Here is a 23,329-nt window from a genome sequence, read left to right as displayed (position 1 = left end):
AAACTGTGTGCAGGACTGAGACTCAAACTCAAGACCTTTGCCTTTCGCTGCAGATTGAAAATTTCATTCTATTTTTGAGTTTATCAACAACTATTACCTCAAAAAAGTTTCAGAAAATTAATAACACTCATCCCAGGTTTTTCTGTTGCTTTAATAGAAATCTTATTTTGTGTACTGATAGTTTCAGTTTTTAAAATGGAATTAAAAATATTTTTAGCTTAACAGATCCAGGAGCTATAAGAGAATCAGAAACCTTATTTTATTAAAGTTACTTGTTTACAGTCCCACTGTGAACGCTGTTCTCGGAATGTAGGATGAGATATGTGATGTTCATAAGCAGCTGTGAAACACTGCAGCTACTGTCAGGCTGGAAGCTGCTGCAAATGGGTATGTTGGGAGAGCTACCAAGAGTCGTGTATCAGAGATATGTAAGGTGCCTTATAGCCTTCCTTTTCTGTGCATCCTGTCTCCTCTGCAAGAAGTACAAGATCTGACATTACTTGTCCACTTGACTGTCAGTGCTGTGGCAGTGGTAGGACTAACTGCTAGGTACTGGAGAGACTGGAACTTTGGAGAATTCAGATTGTTACACCCATTCACCTAACCAACAAATCAGAGGTGCTGTCTTCCAATGAAACCAAAACTGAGCTAGTGATGAGACTTGCTTCACCTGTTGGGACACTGATGTGTCCTGTGTCAAGAGGAGCCAAATGCAAAAGGGTAGAAGGTTTATTAATTATCAGAAGTTCAATCATGTGACAAATAATGGTATCGATTAGAGAAATGGCAGAAAGAGACTAGAATTACCATCAGTTGCACACAGTGTGTATGTCCGCAGGCCTCTTTCAACACATTAAAGAGGCTATTCTGGCAGTAACTAAGGGTGCTGGGTGCAACCAACTGCATATTTTGTCATATATGGGAATAGATGGTGCTTGTCATCTGGGATATGAGGTGATACTTGGATCATTCTAGTGATTGGCTGAGAATGTTGAGAAAATTAGCCTCATTCACCGAGTTCAATGTAGCTTACAATTTTTAGCATTTGCCCCAGAACTGATTTTGACTACCTGGTTCTGAATCAAGTGGAAGCCTTGAAACAGTGACTTTGGAGGTCCTGTGACAAGCTAGCTTGGACTCCCTAAATCTGAACTATAGGGTTGAGAAGTGTAAGGTCTCCCTAAATGGGTCAGGTATGCAATACACACCTGCTGTCCAGGTAGTTGACTGTGTGTGGGGTACATGCAACAGTTTTTTTTAGATTAGGTGATTCCAAATTGAGTATAGATAACAATAGTTGTAGAAGATCCACTACAGTTAATATAAGATCCAAAGAAATGCCCCATAGAGGTGAGAGTTTAAAAATATTTGTGTTTACCTGCCAAAGCATTCACAACAATATGTCATAGTTTTAAGTGCTCCTAAACAGCAGTTGAGCTCACCTAATACTAGGTACAGAAAGTTTGTTTAAACCAGAAACTGAAATTGATTGTTGGAGAAAATTTTAGTGTATATAGGAAGAAAATGCTACTTGGAAATGGGGAGTGTTAGTCACAGTAGATAAGAAACTCAAATCCACTGAGACAGTAATTGAAGCAGTGTGTGAGATTGTTTAGGCAAGACTCAGTGCCAAGGGTGGGCATAAACTTACAGTTGGATTCTCTGTCAGCAATCAGACTCACCTCCAGATGTAACTGTAAAACTAAGTTTACTAGTTCCTAAGTTACTAAGCTGTCATCATTAGAGAAGATTTCACTCACCCAAGAATCAATTGGGAAAACTACAGTTTTATACGTATCAGGCATGACAAGACATAAAATTTTACAAAATGTGTTCTCTGAGAACTATCAAGAAGAGAGAGTTTGGAAACCCACACATGATGGAAATATATTTGTGACAGTGGCAACTAATAGAGCTGACCTCTTTGAGGATGTTGAAACTGGTAGCAGTGAAAATGATTATCAAAGTACAAAGGACAACAAAACAAGTAGAAGAATTTACATGTTCAGCAAACATGATGTCACATCTCAATAAGGAACTTGAAATATTCAGCTCTGGTGAGGAAGGTATAGAAGAACTGTAGCTTAGGTTTGAAACAATAGTTGACCATACACTTGATACATATGTATCTAGTAGAACAATTCTTCATGGGAGAAACTCTCCATGGTATACTGCCACTGCAAGAAAACTTGATGTTCTCTGTTCCTTAGATTGATATTATTTTGGCAAAGCCCTCACAAAGACATTGAAGAGTCCCAGGGCTCTGCGGAGCACATTTTGAGTACTGCTGCCAAACTCAAAGTAAAAGCTAGTACAAATTATGCAATTATTGGTGCAGGTAAGTTAGACATATGTTAGAAGAGGTGTAGATGGTACCTGTCTAAAAGGCAAGATCAGTGAATAACAGATTGGTTGCCAGTGGTTACATGTGCACAACTCTTGTCTATTATGAAATGTTCTCTACTTGTGCTAGTTTTTATGTGAAAGTTGCTTATCAGAAGTACTCTTGTTTTATCTTTAGGAAAAGAATGAACAACATGTTAAAAACACCTTTCCTCTGATGTCAATTTTTTTGTTTCACATTAATCATCTGCTCTGTTAGTCCCCTTCTTGATATTTCTTTTTTACACAAGGTAATGAGATTCTTTGCTTTATATGTTACTTATGTGATTGCTTTCACCTAAGGGCCAGTTCAAGAACATTTTTCCATGCATACACTGTATCCATTTGGTGCTGCCCATCCCCTCCCCCACCCCACCTCCTCCCCCACCCCTCCCCCATTTTTCCATACAAGCAATGTGTCATTTGGCACCCATACCCTTCCCTCCTTCCACCATATGTTAGTTACCATTCCTACGGCTCTTGGTAAGACCTTCAAAAATAAATCTATGTCTAGCGAGTGTAGAAACTGATTACTTTTCCAACAAATTACGATACAATCTGTGTTCAAATATTGTACTAGAGGCACCTTTGGCACTCCTCTCATCTTGATGCCCCAAGTGGTCACTTGTGTCACTTGATCCTTAAACAGGCCACGAATCATCCCAATATAGAGGTTAAACTTTGTACCACAGATCGGAAATACACCCACTTAAATTGAAAGGGATGCATCGACTTCAGATTAAGTATAGCATCTGAACAGTACAGCCTACAGTGGACAGCATAATCTTGTTTACTACCTTGTTTGCATATAGTAAGAGCTAAGAAATAAATTCTGCTATTTTTCTCTATTTGTAACGTTTTCCAATTTTAATGTGAAGCACATGTAACTTCTCAATAGCTCTGTTAATCTGATTGTGACACCATTCCACAACATGACTGAATGGTCAAATATCTATAATAGTAAACTATTTTTTTCCTTAATTTTTGGGCATGGGCTGAAAAACACAGTTTACAAATTGCTGAGTAATGGCTAAAAATTTTAGAGAATTTGCAAATACTGTATCCTGCAGTTTCACCCATAGGAGCAGAAATATGTTTACTGGTACATCACATTTGCCTCTCCTGGCTTGTTCACTTACTGAAGTGCTGTAGACTTCCTTTTGATGAATTACTATGTAATGTATTCAACTGCATGTAGATATACAATGATGTCAGTTTGAGTTAGCAATTTAATTTTAGTATTATACTAGTGCCTGTTCCTTTTGTTTTAAACAGGACATCTCATGGTAACTTTCTAAGGAAACAAAGTGGCAATGATACCATTTGTGTGACCTAAGGCTGGAAAAATAAAATAACAGAATGTTGTTATTTATACTTCATTGAACCCAACAGGTATAGGAAGAAGCTCCTCAAATTAATGTATGTAGGCAAAAAGCGATACATGCTGAAAGAGCACCAAAGTACAGGTCCCATGAAGATCATAATCAACTGGCAACCTCAATCTTTCAAATCTTTCCTTCATAGGAATATACAGATTAAGAAAGAAAGGGGAAGTTATGAGATGTCTAATAGCTAGGTCAAAATTTCTCATTATCCGTGTTATGAAGGATGATTGTTGGATGGGGGTTTTGGGACTAATTTTTTTGTTTTAAATAATAAAGAATTAAACTTAATCCTTCATTTTTACCTCCATTATTGTACTGCTCGTATAAATACTTTTGTCATATATCCACTGAGTGCAGGTCACACTTTCGTTAGATGGTCTACCACTGTGAAAATAATCTTCTGTGTAATTTGCAGCCAACATCTGACATGATGAAAAAGCATATTCCCTCTCATCCCATGGGTATGACATATTCAGTATTTCTGGAGGTAGAGTGTACGATGCTGTTTCATTCTCAAATGGCAGCTGACACCTGAAAAAAATATCTTTAGATATCAGTACCAAAGTAGAAATTCTCTAAGATATCATTAGAATACAAAGAATTGTAATAGAAAAAACTATCAAAAACATAAAAATTTAAAAAAAGTTAATAAAACAATGGAAAACCCCGGATGGAATGTAACAATATTTGAGAAGAAAAGTTGCTACTCACCATATAGCAGAGATGCTGAGTTGCAGATAGGCACAAGAAAAAGTTAAATAAGTTAATGATTCATAAAAGGTGAAAGAATATGAAAAGCTGAAACTGGACCTTTCAATTAAAACCAGTCTCAAATTATTCTTGGAAAAGCAGTATGTATTTGTTAGTACCAATAATGCATAATGACATTATATTCCATTATATTTTGGCCAATACACCTAAAGAAAATAAAGCATTTAATCAGCAGAAATGAGCAGTACAAATATTTTGTGTAGTAGATAATGTAATATCTCCTTGCACAGGCCTTTTTGAAAAATCTTGGAATTCTTATATTCACTTTTCAGTTCATTTACTCCATAATTTCATGTATTACTGACAATAAGAAGAGGTTTTAGCTGATCTGTGATTTGCATAATCACAATCAATGCATAAAATATAATACCCCATACCTTATTGTTTATGATGTAAAGTGGAGTTATGTGCTCAGGATCATAGGTTTTAAAAAAGCTCCTCTCTAACGTAATGTAAATACAATTGTTTTCACACTTTGGGTGCTATTTCAGGGCCAGGATACTGCTTAGGTCCAGAGTGCCCATAGACCTGGATCGCCACATGTATATCTGGTAAACTAGCTAAAGAAATGCTTATAATTTGAAAACATGGAATGCAAGCAAGCAAGTAAGTAACACTTTTGCTTACTTGTTATAGTGTGGAATTTGGTTAATTGTTAATTTTAGTTGGGTGCAATTGTTAATGTTGGAGGTCAAGACTGCTGTATGGTTATGTTTCGCATCAGTAATTGTACAAGTTGGCATTGCTCTGGTTGTCATTTGTCATCATTGTGTGCATTAGCTCTTAAATGCAGGCTGCTCAACATGCTGAGTGGCATGAAGCTAAGTGCGTTGAGTCCATGATACGATGCTTTTAGGTACTTCCATTATTTATTACATTTTTAGCAATACAGAAAATAATTTATGAAAATTATGAATGCTGCAAGTCAAAAACGAAGTTGGGTTGTAGTGTTGCGGTTGGGGGGGGGGGGGGGGGGGGGGTTGGGGTGGAGGGGGGGGGCACTTAGGAAGAAGCAGAATGCTGAAAAGTATTTGGCATATGGGACCTCAGTCTGAAAATATGGCTCTTGTGATTCTTTGTGTTTTTGCAGCACTCAGTGTTACATAAATTGTTGTGGCGTAACAAGCTTGCTACGCCACACTGGGAAGGGAGCCGAAAGAAAGGCACGCGTACACACACGCCGACTGGCGTCAATTCTGGAACAGGATACGTTATGACTGCTATAAAGAAAATACGTAGCTTTGGAATATACTTAACTTTTAATCACTCCTTGTGATACATCTCTCTTGACTATACAAATGAGACTCGTAAGATACATGCACTGTTACAATTGGCGCCTTGCTAGGTCGTAGCCATGGACTTAGCAGAAGGCTATTCTAACTGTCTCTCGGCAAATGAGAGGAAAGGCTTCGTCCGTATAGTCGCTAGCAATGTCGTCCGTACAACTGGGGTGAGTGTTATATCGTATCTCGAGACCTGCCTCGTGGTGGCGCTCGGTCTGCGATCACACAGTGGCGACACGCGGGTCCGACATGTACTAAATGGACCGCGGCCGATTTAAGCTACCACCTAGCAAGTGTGGTGTCTGGCGGTGACACCACATAAATCTAGTCTAGTTAGCAAGAAAATTGTTTCAGTCTCAGAGTCAGATACAGAGGCTTATAGTATATTAAGTGTAGTATGAAAAGAGTTTTTATTTGTGGTATGAGCAGAGCAACTAGTGAACAGAAAGGTAACAGAAAGGTTTGGTGTGTCACTTCATAAATTTTAAGACACAGGCTCTACTTGCTATCCTTGGTCAAACAGGGAGCAGGCAGCCTGTGCGGACCACTATCTCTGTTACATGCTGTGGCACCATCACCAAACAAGAGGTGGTAGATTCTGTGCAGAATACCGTGGCCAGTAGATGCGTAGATGACAGGGCACATGTGGGTGCTGTGGGCAGGCACTGCAGGGGGAATGCCGAACACGGGAGGGGAAGTGCAGTTCTAAACTGAAGCTTTCACTCATATTAAGTGGGGCCCCTCCACATCCACACTTGCATAGTGATTATTCAAGAGGATCCATCACCTCTGCTTTGGTTAGCATCTAAAAAGTATTCAGCTGAACTGCAGCAATTTGTTTTCACCTGACATGGTAACCATTTGTAACTTTAAGAGAAGCATCACGAGTGGTGAATTTTGAGTAAAATCTACACATTCTTCTTGTTGCCATGTCAAAATCCACTTATTTAGCCAAAACGTAGTAGAGTTTATATAGTATCACCTTTACAGTATCACCTTTACAGTATCACCCCACTAACACATTGTACATATATAATTATGAGAGAATGCTGAAACAGTGGTTTATTAAGTGAGAAAATGATGAAAATGCACATCCCCAGTCAAAATAGACATGCAACCTCTTCACTTAGGTTGTCCATGGCAATTCTCATTTAACTAGTGATCAATGGTCCTTAAAAATTACATTCTTTCATCAGAAAAGTCTGTAGTTAGTGGAATAACATGGCAGATAATGAAGTTTTGCATAATAACCATACAGAAATATACTGTCCTCTTTACAGGCTATTATTTGCCAATATCTCATTTCAGTACCTCACACTCTTTATAAAATATAAGGTATGTTGTGGATATTTTATTCCGGCTTTATCACTGGCATGGCATGATCACAAATGAGTGTGCTATGTCAGATCAATTTTGTCAAGACTGGTAAAAGACAGAGAGTTCCATACAAGTCTAAAGAAAAATTCAATATGTTGGCTAAATTTCATAAGCAGTAACGTGTTATGTGATATGCACCCAATGCAAAATCATTGGAACCCCTATTTTTCATTGCAAACTTTTTTGAATTTTGCAGAGTGTCTTACTGCCATGTAAATATCACAATACCTAATGAAATGATGGGCACATCATCATGAACCTGACATACAAAGCTACAAGTATAGCAAATTTTTTTTAAACATAAAAGCTATTGTAAAATCATTTAAGAAAGATTGCAGGACGTACACCTTGATTGTGTCATCACTGACCGGCCAAAAGATGGCAGACAGTGTTGGGCTCCCCTGCTGAATAAATGAATGATCTTGCCCAGCACTTTGGATGAAAACTGGTCACTGTGCATCAGCACCGTATCCTGTGCAGACTCTAGCCTCCTTGCCCATGGAAGGCAGCTGATAGATTATTGATTTAGTATGTGCAAATGTATTTTTGTACCATAAGAATAATGTGAACACAAAAATGTGATAAGAAATGTGTCTGTAGGATGGGTGGCCAGCGAGCTGACACTTGAACTGAGTGGGTGGCTTTTTACATCTGTGGCAGACTAAACAAGAAAGTGACGTCTTCCTTTCAACAATAATCCCTGGGGATGAAACTTAGGTCCACCAACATCAACTAGGAATGAAGATAGTGAGTAAAGTATCTAGTCATTCCTCACCACACAAACTGGAAGTTTCAAATACAGCCAACAGCAGGGAAGATTATTCTGAATTTTTTTACATCATATTGCAAGCATTATATTTCACAATGAACCACTATCATTAGTGCATCACACTCAGACCTCCTAAAAAATCTTCACCAAGCAACTGAATGAAATCACATGGATTGCTGTCTATGGTATTCTGTTGCAGCATGGTATCCACGGACCCATATGACTTGTAGAAGAGTTGCAACAACCAATCACTGATCTGGAGTACGAGTGTCTTCCACATTGTGAAAACTTAACAAACCTTTCGCCAAGTCATTTTCACATATTTGGACAACTTAAATAAGTGCTGGATGGTAATAAGATCCATTCTGATGAAGAGGTACAGCATACTGTGTAGAAACACCTAAATGGATTTATTTTGGAAATTCGAACACCTTTTAAGTTTTGCAACATATACTAAACCATTTTAAAATTTGTAGTTTGAATCTTGCCTTTTAATTAATTGCTACTCTATTTTCCTTTATTTAGCTTTTTTATGCTGAAAAAGGATTCACAGTGCAATTTTCCTTCAATCCCCTGTCTACCTGGGCTTCACATTTACTATTTCCTCTCTCAAATGATTGAGGAACTGCTCTGAAAATTCTAAAATCTCAAGATTCGATATCAGTATTTTTAATTTTTTATTTGTAATGTGTCAACAATTTTTGTTTCTGTTTTAGCTGATAAGTAAACATTTCTTTTCTGTGTGCATAAATGTTAATTATTGACTTATATTGGACATGAAATAAACCGATATAAATTCCCTTGATACCACATTTGTTGTATGATAATAACATATTTATTGTTGTGGAAAAAGAGAATTTATTTGTTTATTTTTTTAATGTCTTTCTTCCTTTATGACCTTACCTGAAAGTCATTGTGGTCATTCATCTGATTATCAAAATCATTAGATGACCCCATATGCTACTATATGTTTCATCATAAAATACATATGCAAATAAAAATGACATTGCTTTACTATTGATTTCAGAACAGGTACTTAGTCTGGTGAATCATGAGGAAAAGGGGTCAGGAGCAGTATTTGTGATCTGGGAACAGCTAATCAGTCTGATCAATCCCTGGGAAAAGGAGGTAGGAAGCAGGCGTGGTGATTTGGGAACAGCTACTCAGTCTGGTAAGTCTCTGGGATAAGGTAGCAGGGAGCAGGAGGGAGGGTTTGGGAAGGATGGCTGATGGCATGGAGGGAGGCAACAGGTGTGATAGGAATGTGACACTGGTACTGGCACCGATTAGTTCATGTAGCACACAAAGAAGATGACATTGACTGGCGGATTTGCAGGGGGTGGCAGGTTGTGAAGCAGCTGTTGAAACCTAGCTTGATGCGCTCAAGGGCATATTTCAGCATTTGGTGGCCAACTCTGCTCTTGGTCACAATTTGGCAGTGACCATTCATTTGGGTGGAGAGTTGACTGGCAGCTACACCCACATAAAATGCTGCACAGAAATTGAGGCACAACTGCTATATGATATGGTTGCTTTCACAGGTGACCCTGCTTCAGTTGGATAGAATGAGGCTGTGATGGGACAGGAATAGTATGTACTGGGTGAGTATATCAGACAGACGAGTGATATCACAAGGGATTGGGAGTGTGTGTGGCACAAGGATGGACCAGGATATTGTGTAGATTGGGTAGATAATGGAATACCATATCAGGAACGATGAGAATGATTGTGGTCAGGATGTTCCATATTTCTGGGCCGTATGATAAATAGTTGAAGCCCTGGCAAAGGATATGGTTCACTTGTTCTCGTCTGTGATTATACTGAGGGATGAGGGGGATGCTCTTTTGCAACTGGTTTTTGGTGGAGGGGATTTGAGGTCTGTGAGGATATGGTACAAAAACTTTTTCTGTGGATTAGGTTTGTAAAATAGTGCCTTCCTACGGATACCTTAGTGTAACCTTCTGCACACTGGTCAACGGAATTCTCATCACGCCAGCTTTGCCATCATTGGGTGGCCCATCTGCATGAGTGTGATTTTTGGTATGTAATTGGTGACAGTTGTCAAAATGCAGGTGATGTTGATTATAAGTGGGCTTTATATAGACAAAAGTAAAGATGGAGCCACCAGAAAAGTGTAAAGATGGAGCCACCAGAAAAGTGGAGGTCAATATCCACGTAGGTAGCATGTCGGGCTGAGAAAGCAAATGAGAGAGGTGTTGAGGCTATGGAGGATTGAGGATAGAGTGTCTTGGCACTTGTTCAACATCTTTTGGGAGGCTATGAAGGTTTTCTTCAAATGGCCCATAAAAAGATTGACAGAGGATGGTGTCATGCTGTTGAATAGTGGTAAGAGCTGGAGAGGCAAGGTTCAATGTTGGGTTTAGGCTGGGTTTTGCTCGAGGGACTGGGGGCCAAAACATTTTTCCTGATTTCCTGTGGGAAAAGGATATGGGTTCATGGAGAGTAACATAAGGATACTGCGCTACTTACTATAGTTCAAAAAAGAATTCATCCAAAAGCTAGTGAAGATTTCAGTCTGTGCCTGTTGATGGCTCAACTCCTCTACTATTCAGTGAGTTGTTAACTTTAGTCCTAAGTTATTTACAGTCTACCAGAACTTTCCACTGCCACTATTTATTAACTATTTTGATATAATTACAATTGCTTTACTATGAACTGTAGTTCATGAAATCTGCATCACAATCAATTGACTAATTTCATTTATTATTTCCTCATCTGATTTGTTTCTATGATTTATTGTGAGTTGATGTTTCCCTACCCTGATTTGCACACACTAGTGAGTTTTATACAAATATTAAAATATCATATAGAAAATGCTTTCCTAATGCTCTCCAAACTATTGTTTATTTGATCATGAACTGTCTTTTGGCTTCTTACACCATTGTCACCAGACAAAGGCCTAAGAATTCAAAAGTCACTTCATAACCACATAAATAATATTTTGCAGAACACCAAGAAAGTGTTTCCTGTTTAATATTGTTGTCATGTTCTGTCAAGCACTGGAAAATTCAATTAAACATCAAAATAGTACATACCGATAATTCACGCTAGCTTGCAAAAAAACTCCTACAAGTTTATGTAGAGCTCCTGTAACTGCTGTCAAGCACAGAAGCACATAGATTCTCTTCTGATAGCGACCAAAGTGTCCAAGATATGGAAACAGGTTTTCAAAAGCCATAACTGTTTATTGTAGCTTGCAGATAAATCTGTAATCAAATGAACATATTTACAACGTAATTGAAATGCAAACACTAATTAACAGAGAAGAAAATTACAAAATTTTGTGAGGAGTTGAGTACTGAATATTGCACTCAGATGCAGATTAATTGTTCAGAATGTAAACTCAGGAATTAAAAACTGGCCTGTTAAAATTCTCTCACCCAGAACCCCACTTAAAGCTGAAATAATGGAAAGTATTATTAGCTTCTGAATAAAAGCATCAGGCTAAGATTCATGAGTTGGATGCTGAATGTTCAGTTCTTCACACAGTATCTCTCTCCTGACTTTGATAATCTATTCTTGTCTCTAACTTTTTCAATTCTTTTCCCTTTACAAAACTTGTTTTTCCCCACTGTCTATTAAAAAAGGTACTGTAATTCTAAAACCTGAACACATAGTATGTGTTTTTTGCTGGTGTCATTATGATCATGCTCTTGGAAAATATTATTATTTCTTCAAAATAACCTTTTCTCATGTGAGACAGTCTACTATGAAAGAATCAGATGGATGACACAAGATAAGCAATGTGGAATTTTAAGAATAACTTAAATACTGTCAACAAGCAAATCTTAATCTTAACCTTTCAGAGAGAAAGATGTGACAAACTTCCTTTAATCTGGAGACACTAAACCACAATAAGTTTATACATTTCAATTTTATTTCCGTGTCTCCTTTAGTTAATATTTTAACTAAGGCAAAAGAGTAATCATAAACAAACTTGAATGCAGAATGATAATACCATTTGAAATACAATATGATGTGCTATGAAGAGAAAAGGCTACTTTAATCTGTAATTCAGAAATTAGGGAATACTATAAATATATCTTAGTAGCAAAGAATATACAATAAGGACAACATCTTGTTATGTCAAAGAATAAATTTAATACCATCTGGAACCATTATTGAATTGCAAACAACCACAGTATTATTTGAGAGTCTACTTATCTGCAACACAGTGAACTTTTGTCACTTTGGCTGGAACTTATTGCTCAGGACAGTCACCAAATACAAACGTAATTGCAGTACATTGCATTTACATAAATTGGACATACATTTTATGAGAAACATGGTCATCACACATTAAACTATACAGCAAGCATCACTTCACTGTTTCAGCATTATATAAGCCAGAAGTGAATAGAGGATGTCATATGTATGGGAAAGAATGAAATAAAAATACACTACCTAAAGCGAAACAGACGATCCTGTAAGTTTTAGTCAAGGTGCCTTTACATTACAGCATTTAACAAAAGAAGTTCTGGGAGCATTCTACCCAGTTTGGTTTAATTAAAGCCCTCGATTCTTTGGTTGATTCTGGTGCAGAATTTTCTATTGCCTCGGTGACTGAATCCATACACAATTATGTGTTATGCTTTGAAGGAGAGGTGGACTTAGTGTGGCAGTGCACAGTGTGATGAAACCTTTCATGAATTGGTCTCTAGAACTACTGTTAAGTACCAGTTATTCTTAATACCAGTTGAAATTACTAACAGCCAGGATCACAGTGGTGCCATAGCTATTGCTGCAAAAACCTTTATGATCTAGCAAGTTATTACAGATTCCGAATATGAAAATATCTACAGGGTGTAATAAAAATTGAAAGGCAAATTATTCACATGTAGATGAAGAAATTATGTTATATGAATATGGGTCTAGAAATGCTTTGTTCCCTTGTTACAGCTCAATTTTATCCAGCTCATAAATCATGGGAAACAGACAAGAACAGAACATTAGAGTCATGGGGAACATGCACTCATGGTGACATAAGTTTGTGTTTTACACCACCAATGACTATTTTACATGTCCATGTTGCCATGTGACATATGTCAGTTCTTGTTTACAGGGAAAATCAATTGTTCCAGTAATCAGTATGGCCTTTGCAAGCACACGGATTACTACATAGAGTTAATTACAGACTTGGCTTGTGCAATGGCAGTGTATAGAAATGCAGAAATGGCAGATGCCCATTTGAAGTATGGCTTAGGTGATGGCAACAGCGCTCACACTCAACATTTGAACCAGGAGAGATTTCCAGAATGTCTGAAGCCATTGATCATTGTCTTAGGGAACATGAGGAATATAAGACTGATACTTGTGATTGGCAGAGGAATAGAAGGATGAGGACACATAATGGGAGGAGGCAATAGTTCATGCTGTTGACAACAAAACTAGTGTCAGTACAAGACAAGTAGCTGCAATGCTGAATGTTGACCAAATGACTATGTGGCGAGTGATACATGAGGACCAGCTGTATCTGTACCATTTACAGTGTGTGCAGACACTATTAACAGCTGATTTTCCTTCACGGGTACTCTTCTGTGAGTGGTTTATTCAACAAAGTGTCAACCCTAATTTTAGTGCAAAAGTACTGTTCATAGATGAGGCATAGTTTCAATCAGGTAAGATTGTTAATTTTCACAATTGGCACATATGGACAGATGTCAGTCCTCACACAACTGTTGAAGCAAGTCATCAACAAGGATTTTATGCCAATGTTTGGGCAGGCTTTGTTGGTGACTGCTTGGTAGGGCCTTATTTTCTTCCACTGAGGCTCAATGGACAAAGTTATCATAATTTCATAGAGAATATTCTACTTTATCTGTCAGCAGATGTGCCTTTAGCTATATAACAAAACATGTACTTCATGCACAGTGGACCACCCCCTCAGTTATGTGTTAATGTCTGTTGACTTCTAAGTAACACGTGTGGTGACAGATTGACAGAGAAAGATGCACCACTTGCCTGTCTTTATTTGTGGGGGTTCTTGTGTATGGAACCCCAGTGCAAGATGTTCAGAGTCTCCATGCCTGTGTTATTATGGAAAGATGCAAAGCCATATGCAATACTCCGGGGATACATCAGCACATCTGAGATTCACTAAAATGTTGGGTTGATACGTATTTCAATGCCCATAGGAGGCATATCGAACATCTCCTGTGAGAAAGAGTTGCATGCGCTATGCTGCTGTGTTCTGTTCATGTGTGTTTCCCATAATTAATGAGTTGGAGAAAATGAGTTGTAACATGGAAACAAAGCATTTCTATGCTATGTTCATGTAACATAATTTCTTTGTTTGAGAAATGTCTCCTGCAATTTGTGCTGTACATTTTTGTTACATGCTGCATAAAAGGAAAAGGGAAACACTACCTAGCATTTGGAAGTAAGTGTCCCTTCATTGGATATGGGAGAGGGCTACGTTGAGGAGGGGTAAAATGGAAGGGCAGGTTACTCAGACCCACCTGAATGAGGACAAGAGTAAACAAAGAAGAAGGGTGAGGTGCTGGAGAAAGTAGGTCAGATATGATACATTGGTAAGTATTGTACAAGCTTCAGTCCAGATGACATGGACAGAGTGAGAAGAAAAGATAGATTAAAGCAAAGAGAAATGAATTGTGCAGTTAAGTATTAGAACGGAAAAAAGACTTTACTGTAAGCAGAGGTGTGTCAAACATAGTAATTAGATGCTTTTATATGACTCCTGTCTATGGAGTTAGAATGGCAGAATGTTTCCAAAAACACACACAGCATATTCAACATAAATTTCCTGGTCATGCTATTATAATAGTGGAAGGCTTCAACTTTTCAACTACTGAATAGCAGAGTCACATGAATAAAAAAAATCCAAGTGTCACTGACAGGTATGTAAAACTGCTCTGAATGTCTTTTCTGAAAATTAGTTTCAGCAGTTAAAGACTCCACTTGTGAGGGCTAAAATTTAGGTCTAGTAGAGGCTGGACCCAAGGTTTTTGATTCAGTTATTGTATAGGAGGTAACCAGTGACTATACGGTTGTTGTAGCATTGGTGGCTAGAGGTGTTACAAGAAATATTAACAAAGGGTAGGGAAGTATATTTGCTTATCAAGTGTGACAAAAATGGGTGGCATATAAGCTGAGCAATCAATATCCAACATTCTATTTGGAGATTAAGTTGTGGAGTATCAAGGAATAACATGTACATATAAATGTGTCAAGCTAGGTTGTCAGGGATTGGAAAGACCCACCATGATTCAATAGTCATTTTAGAAAGTTGCTACAAAAATATGGAGAGTTTCATCACAAATTTAAATTAATTTAATGCTGTATTGATTAGCAAAAACTGAAAAATGTCAAAAAAGTGCAACGGAAACATATGAGAAATTTCCAATAAATTTGAAAGTAAAGTTTTGTCTAGTGATTAAAAAAAATTTTAAAAAATAAAAACCTTCAGAATTTTTTATCTTATGTGAAGTCAGTAAGTGGTTGAAAATTATCTATACAACACCTCAGCTATCATACTGGCACTGAAACAGAAGATAACAGAGAGAAGTCTGGCCTACAAACTAATATCAATCTGTAACACATTTATGGAACACAAGAACATGAAATTTTTATACTACAGAATGCATCCCTTACTAGCTATACTGGACTGATAGAGATGCTTTTTTGTTGCCATTTGACCATCATGGCCAAACAAACCATTTTGTATGTGATTTGATAGGATTTCTGTTGTGGTGCTGCCTCAGATGAATTTCTGAATCTAAACACAAGCAAATAAACTAGTCCTTGGTTGCAGAAAACAAAGAGTACAAAACTCTTTAAGTCACCTTAGTGGAAAAAAATATTCAAATCAAAGGTAAGAAATTCAGATGTCAACAAGTGAGAAAAATCCATTTGATAGTCGTAAGTCTAAGAAAAGTCAATTCAAATCAAAGGTAAGAAATTCAGATGTCAACAAGTGAGAAAAATCCATTTGATAGTCGTAAGTCTAAGAAAAGTCAATAACACTTGTGCTATCTTTCATTAAAGAAAATAAATATATGTTAAAAATTTCAGTGGTACTGAATGAGCAATAAAAAATGAATAAATATCTTGATTCTATTCTTTAGATTTGAATTTCTCTAATGACTTTATCTCCTTGACTACACATGCAAATCTGCAACTCCCTCATTACACATGCAGATCTGCAATCTATGTCTGCATGTTTATACATATGAACATATTAGCTAACTTATAAAAATACACAATACATGTTTCACAATAGCAGTGGTTGCTTAATATGTAGACATCACAAATTCTAAAACAGAGGACATGGTTAATTGAAGGAAAAAACAAAACTTTTGTTTTATAATTGTAACTTGGCTTTGCAGTTTAAATATGTTACTGAGTAGGGTTAATCAGAGACTTGGCTTGTGCAATGTCAGTGTACACAAATGCAGAGATGACAGACGCCCATTTGATGTATTGGTGCTTGCAGTCCATGTTTGTACCGGGAGAGATTTCAAGGATGAAGGTGTACTGACAGGAAAATGTTTGACGCCACTGATTGTCAACTTAGGCAACATGGGGCATTTAAGCCTGATACTCAGGACTGAGGGAGGTATAGAAGGATGATGACACTGGTATGGGAGGTGGCAATTCTTCCTGCACTTGACAACAACCCAAGTGTCAGTACAAGACATGTTGCTACAACACTGAATGTTGACCACATGACTGTCTGGCGAGTGTTACACAAGGACCAGCTGTATCCATACCATTTACAGTGTGTGCAGACACTATTAGCACCTGATTTTCCTGCACAAATACTCTTTTCGAATGGTTTATTCAACAAAGTGTCAACCCTAATTTAGTGCAAAAGTGCTGTTCACAGATGAGGTGTAGTTTCAATGAGATAAGACTGTAAATTTTCGCAATCAGCATATATGGGCAGTACCTGCCCACTATCCTTCCCTCCCCCCCTCCCCCCCTCCCCCCCCCCCTCAACAGTAGTATTCTGCCATCCATCGAACCTACACAATATACTCGTCCATCCTTACACAATCCTTGCTCCCAACCCCTTACCTCACGGCAAATACCCCTGTAATAGACCTAGATGCAAGACCTGTCCCATACATCTTCCCACCACCATCTACTCCAGTCTGGTCACTAATATCACCTATCCCATCAAAGGCAGGGCTACATGTGGAATCAGTCATGTGATCTACAAGCTAAGCTGCAACCACTGTGCTGCATTCTATGTCTGCATGACAACCAACAAGGTGTCTGCCCACATGAATGGCCACCAACAAACTGTGGCGAAGAGACAAATGGAGCACCCTGTTGCTGAACACGCTACCAAACATGACAACCTTCATTTCAATGACTGCTTCACAGCCGATGCCATATGGATCCTTCCCACCAATGCCAGCTTTTCTGAATTGTGCACATGGGAACTATCCCGCAATACATCCTACATTCCCACAACCCTCCTTGCCTCGATCTTTGTTAGCCACTGCTCTCATCCATCCAGCCCCTTCCTTGTTCTCATTCCAGAACTAAACAGCTATCACTCCACCATCACACCCAGTCCTTTTACTTCTCTCCTTTTCCACTACTTCCCCCATCCCCCTCTCCACCTCTCCCATGCTCTCCATCTAATGTGCAGTATTTCACTGTCTGCCACCTGCACCATACTATCCCTCCTATCCCTGCCCCAGCACCCTCCTTACCCCGACCTAGTCTTCATTCCCATCATGCATTGGTCCTGTAGCTCGCAGTGTGGTTTCAGTCCCCTGAGACTGCATTCGAGTGTGTGAGTTGCATTTGTGTGTGTGTGTGTGTGTGTGTGTGTTATCTATTGTTGACAAAGGCCTTAATGGCTGAAAGCTGTATTTGTGACTGTCTTTTTGTTGTGCCTATCTGCAACTCAGCATCTCTGCTATATGGTGAGTAGCAACTTTCCTGTCATAATATTGTTACATTCCATCTTGGGTTTTCCATTGTTTGATCTTAACCATAAAGATCAGTTTTATCTGCTTTTCACTTGAAAAACTTTCTCTCTGTATTGATTTATGGACAGTATTGTTAGCGTAATTTTCATGTATTCACTCAATCCTGTGATAATCTCCCATGGCAGTAAGGCTATGGTCAAAAGAGAATTTGTTTGTAGAAGCATGCAATGAAAATATTGTGTAAAGTCAATAACAAAACATTCTGCAGAAGAAATTTCTGGTGACTGTTAAGCTTACATACCTAAACATTTACTCCATAATTGCATTTAGGTTAATAAAATGTGTGAATTTAGGATGAACTGTGAAATTCACAACCACAAGTTATACATCAACATGTTAAAGCATCTCTTCCTTACTTCTTCTGTCAAGCAGGGTCATTTCTACCACTGGGCAATATTAGGCAGCCACCCAGGGCAGCTAAATTTTAGGGGCAGAAGGGGCAGAAGAAATTAATTAAGAATCAGACAGTGAAAAATTTGAACAAATGAGAAGAAAAAAATTAAAAAGAAACAAAAGTAAAACATGGAACAGCTAATTAAAAGTCTGTGCTTACTTTGACAAAAATGGATGCTGAAAAAGTTTGGATTTGTTCCTTGTTTTCAAAATGTTGTAATTAAAACAGAAACAAAATAACACCATGATTATGTAGATTAGATAGTTTTATGCTTCAGCATGTCTCCATCAGTATAATATAATTTCTAAATTGAAGGAAAAATTCATTTGCACCAGAAAGTCCTTTTTTTTTGCAAATAAATAAAATAGGTAATTGATACCACATTTGATTGCATTGGTATATTCAGTTGTGTTCTAATTTGAAATATTAAGCACATTCTTCCTATTTCAATTATTTTGGGAAATTTCAAAAATGAGGACAAAAAATTCGAAATTGAGAACATTTACTGTCCTCAATCATTCTTAAAGGAATAGAGGACAAAGCATGAAAACTGAGGACTGTCCCCAGAAAATGAGGATGCCTGGTCGCCTTGTTTAGTGAGTAAAAGTATAATAGGAGATTTTCATGTTGTGTTGTTGGATGTTGGTAGTGGTGAGGAGGGGAGAGGGGGGAGGGGATATCAGGGAGACTGATGGTAGTAAAAAAGAAAAGGTGTCATTTTTCAGTTCTCACCTATGGTGGCAAAACAGCAAGCAACAATCCTGCTGTCAAGTGTTTTAAAACCATCTAAACTAGTGCTAATCTAATGAGAGAAATCACTTGTGGACTATGTTGTTAAGTATTATAAATCAGTATATTCTGCAATCTGAGGTAAGTGAGTAAACATGTTCACACATGAATGGCAGATGATGCCTCCCCCTACACTAACATCCCCAATGCCCATAGCTTTGCCACGCTTGAACACTATATTTCCCAACACCCAATTAACACCAAACCTACAACTTCTTCCTTGCCATTATGACCTACTACATCCTTATCCACATTTACTTCTCCTTTATAGTATCCATAAACAAATCTGTGGCACAGCAATAGGCACACACATGGCAGCATCCTATGCCAACCTTATCACAGCCATTTAGAGGAATCCTTCCCGACTGCCCAGAATTCTGAACCACTCAAATGATTCATTCATGGCATCTTTGTGATCTGGACAAAGGGTGAAGACACTCTGTTGATATTTCTCCAACCTCAACATCTTCTTCCCTGTTCACTTCGTTTGGGCCTTATACCCCTAAAGAGTCACTTTCTTCAATGTTGACCTCCATCACGAATGGCTAGATCAGTACCTCTGTCCACATAAACCTTTCTAACAACAGCTCCACTTTGACAGCTCTGACCAAGTCCATACCAAAAAATCCCTTCCATACAGCCCAGCCACCTGTGGTAGTCTCATGTGTAGTGATGAGCAGTCCCTCTCCAAATATGCCCAAAGACTCACTGAGGCTTTCACAGACTGAGATTACCCTCCCAAGCATGTTCAGAAGCAGATCGCTCATGCATTTTTCTCCAGTCACCAACCATCTTCCACATATCCACTTTCTGGCCCTCAAAGGAGCACTCCTCTCTTGACACAGTACCATCCAGGACTGGAGCAACTGATTCACATTCTCCACTAAGGTTTTGACTGCTTCTCACCATGCCCTGAAATGTGGAATATCTCCCACACTATCCTCACCAACCCTCCCATAGTAGCATTCTGCTGCCCACTGAACCTATGCAATATCCTTGTCCAATCCTATTCCATCCCTGCTCACAGCCCTTTGCCACATGGCTTTCATCCCTGCAATGGATCTACGTGCAAACCTGTCCCACAAATCTCCCATTACTATCATTCCAGTCTATGACTGGCATCTCATACCCATCCAGTGGATGGCCACCTGTGAAAGTGACAATGTGGTTTATAAATCAATGTGCTGCTTTCTACAAAGAAATGACAACAAACAAGCTGTCTGTATGCATGAATGTCCACTGCCAAACTGTGCCCAAGAGATATTTTGGACCAGCCAATTGCTGAACAGGCTGTCCAACAGAATGTGCTTCACTTTAAAGAGCGCTTTACAGCCACTGCCATCTGGATTCTTCCTACCAATACCAGCTTTTCTAAACTGCACTCTGCAGAACTCTCCCTGCAACATATCCTGGCCTCGGCCATCACTATTCCACCACCTACCTATTCCTTCCCTGCTCCCACTCCAACACTATACTAGCCTACTGTCTCCTTCCCTCCCCACCCCATGTCTCCCCAATAACCCCGCCCCCTGCCCCCCCCCCCCCCCCCCCCACTGCCCTAGCAGATTGGTGCTCACATCAGATGCAGCTGCATTCAGGCTCCAGTGCCTGGAGACAGTGGCCATGTGTGTGTGAATTGTGCTTGTGTGGGTGTATTCTATTTTGGAAGAAGAACTTTATCGGTAATTATAATTATTTTAGTACTCCTTTTCATTAGGCCTGTCTGTGATTCAAAGCCTTCTCGATGTGGTGGATAGCAGTCTGTCCTTTGCATATTGTTGTTATTTCATCCTGAAATTCTCTTGTTTGAATTCTCTTTTACAGAACTCAACCTGAACAGTCATTAAATGTTGTTGTCAGAAAAGTGGGACAGTGATCTGTTATAAGCTACCTTCTTAAACACTTTGAGAAGAAGAAAAGGAGGGGAAGAGGCTTTCTAGTTACAGATCACTCACTTATTTCCATTTTTTTTTAAATGGATATTACTATTGTATATATCAATCTTTTGGGAAATATATCTCAACTGTAATGAAAAACTGGAATAAAATTTTCACTCTGCAGAGGAGTGTGCACTGATGTGACACATCCTGAGAGGTTGAAATTGTGTACCAGACCGAGAACTCTGCCTTTCACAGGCAAGTGCTCTACTAACTGAGCTTCCCAAGCACCACTGATGATCGATTCTCACGGCTTTACTTTCACTTGTACCTCATCTCCTACCTTCCGAACTTCACAGAAGCTGTCCTGCATACCTAGCCAGACCAGCATTCCTGGAAGAAAGGATATTGCACAGACATGGCTTAGCCTCAGCCTGAGGATGTTTCCAGAATGAGATGAGGTACTGGTGGAAGTAAAGCTGTGAGGGGGGTTCAGAAGGGTAGCTCAATCAGTAGAGCACTTGCCCATGAAAGGCAAACTTCCTGAGTTCAAGTCTCGGTCCAACACAAAGTTTAAGTCTGCCAGGAAGTTTCATATCAGCACACACTCCACTGCAGAATGAAAATTTCGTTCTGAAAACATTCCTCACGTTGTGGCTAAGCCGTATCTCTGTAATATCATTTCTTCCAGGAATACTAATTTTAAAAGGTTCGCAGGAGGGATTCTATTAAGTCTGGAGGATAGGAGACGAGGTAGTAGCGGTAGTAAAGCTGTGAGGATGGGTTATGATGCATCCTTGGTTAGCTCAGTTGGTAGACTTTTGCCTGCAAAAGGCAAAGTTCCTGAGATCGAGTCTTGGTCTGGCACATATTTCTAATCTGCCAGTAGGTTTTACGTCTTAACTCATTACACAGATAAATCAAGAGGATACTATCAACACATTACAAATTTTGGTATTTTTGGATAAAACATCACCATAGATGAATTATTGCTTATCAGTGACCAAATAATTTTTGTACTGGACATGCAAAAAGCAGAACATCTAAGCGCAATATGTTTATAGAGCCAAATCTTCTTTGTAGGAAAGCAAGAATCGCATCTTCATCCTATGCATTAGTCGGATAAGAAGCCGTGTCATACTGATGTGTCCTGCATATACACGATCTTTAAACAGATCTACTGGTCTCTATAAATCGCCAAAAACAATTTTTTGTTGATGTCAGGGCCAGTTTAAGGCTCAAGCAATACAAGCCACCGCTTTGGATGCCAAGCTGGGAGGAGCGCCAGAGACGCCACAACTTCGTAACATTTCCATGTATGATTTATCACGATTAGCAGCGGCCTCTTGGGGCCTCAAGTTGAAAGGGGCGAAATAGTAGCGACAATTGACACGGACCGCCAAATGAACAGTCACTTTTGTGGAAAAATGTTCTCGAACCTGCTCTGCTTTATGTTTCTGGCGAATGATATATCTCCAACACATAAGTCATTCCTTTGATTCTGTATTATAGCGTGTAGAAGAAAGATCCAATTTTGTCTCACGGTAGCTTCAAGCAACATTGCTTATGAAGCAATAACAGGAAGGAATTGATGTAAAACAGGGCGGACACAGGGCCCCATCACCCTCCCCCCCTCTTCACCCTCACTTCGAAAGACTGGCACATGTACGACACAGCAAACTTACAATGTACTGACCTCAGGCTGTTGTCTGTTGCGTAATTGCAAGCACTTGGATCCATGAAAGACCAACAATGGCACAGTGGTTGGAACAAATACGAGGCGTGTTTTTTAAGTAAGTACCGCTTTAAAAATTAAAAAAAGACGTGCTAAGATATCTCAATAATTTTATTTTTACATGAAAGCCTGTACCTCAATCTACGCACTGACACTATTACAGTCTGATTCTTCCTTGTTTACATTGTGTACTGAGAGTTTAAGATGCCTCCGATAATCGTGAATCCCGCCGACTATGAAGTACGGGCTGTTATAAGATTTCTTAGTGCTAAAGGCCTAAAAGCGGTTGAGATCTGTGCAGTTTACGGAGAAAACATTATGAGTGATTCTATGGTAAGAAAGTGGGTGAGAGCATTTAAAGATGGCCGGACAAATGTGCATGATGAACAACGGAGTGGGCGTCCTTCGGTCGTTAATGTAAGTTTGGTGCAGGAAGTGGACAATAAGGTGAGAGAAAACAGACGCTTTACGATTTCCTCCTTGCGGGATGACTTTCCTAATGTTTCTCGTAGTGTTTTGTATCGCATTGTTACCGAGCACTTAAATTACCTAAAATTGTGCGCACTTTGGGTACCGAAAAT

General features: G+C 38.9%; 1 protein-coding gene across 1 annotated transcript in view; it reads right to left on the bottom strand.

The window, feature by feature from the left end:
- LOC126462064 (organic cation transporter protein-like) overlaps positions 1 to 23,329 on the bottom strand; it is a 160,792-nt gene that overhangs the window by 82,150 nt on the left and 55,313 nt on the right. The window contains exons 2-3 of the mRNA XM_050096046.1: positions 11,024 to 11,194; positions 4,070 to 4,298 (exon numbers count right to left, since the gene is read on the bottom strand). Of these exons, the coding sequence (XP_049952003.1) occupies positions 4,070 to 4,298; positions 11,024 to 11,166 (372 nt within the window). The 5' untranslated portion in view covers positions 11,167 to 11,194. The remainder of the gene's footprint in view (positions 1 to 4,069; positions 4,299 to 11,023; positions 11,195 to 23,329) is intronic.

This window comes from Schistocerca serialis, chromosome 1 (assembly GCF_023864345.2).
Source record: "Schistocerca serialis cubense isolate TAMUIC-IGC-003099 chromosome 1, iqSchSeri2.2, whole genome shotgun sequence".
In the NCBI taxonomy this organism is placed as follows: domain Eukaryota; kingdom Metazoa; phylum Arthropoda; class Insecta; order Orthoptera; family Acrididae; genus Schistocerca; species Schistocerca serialis.
The sequence above is the reverse complement of the archived record's forward strand: the minus strand, read 5'-3'. Positions and strand labels throughout refer to the sequence as shown.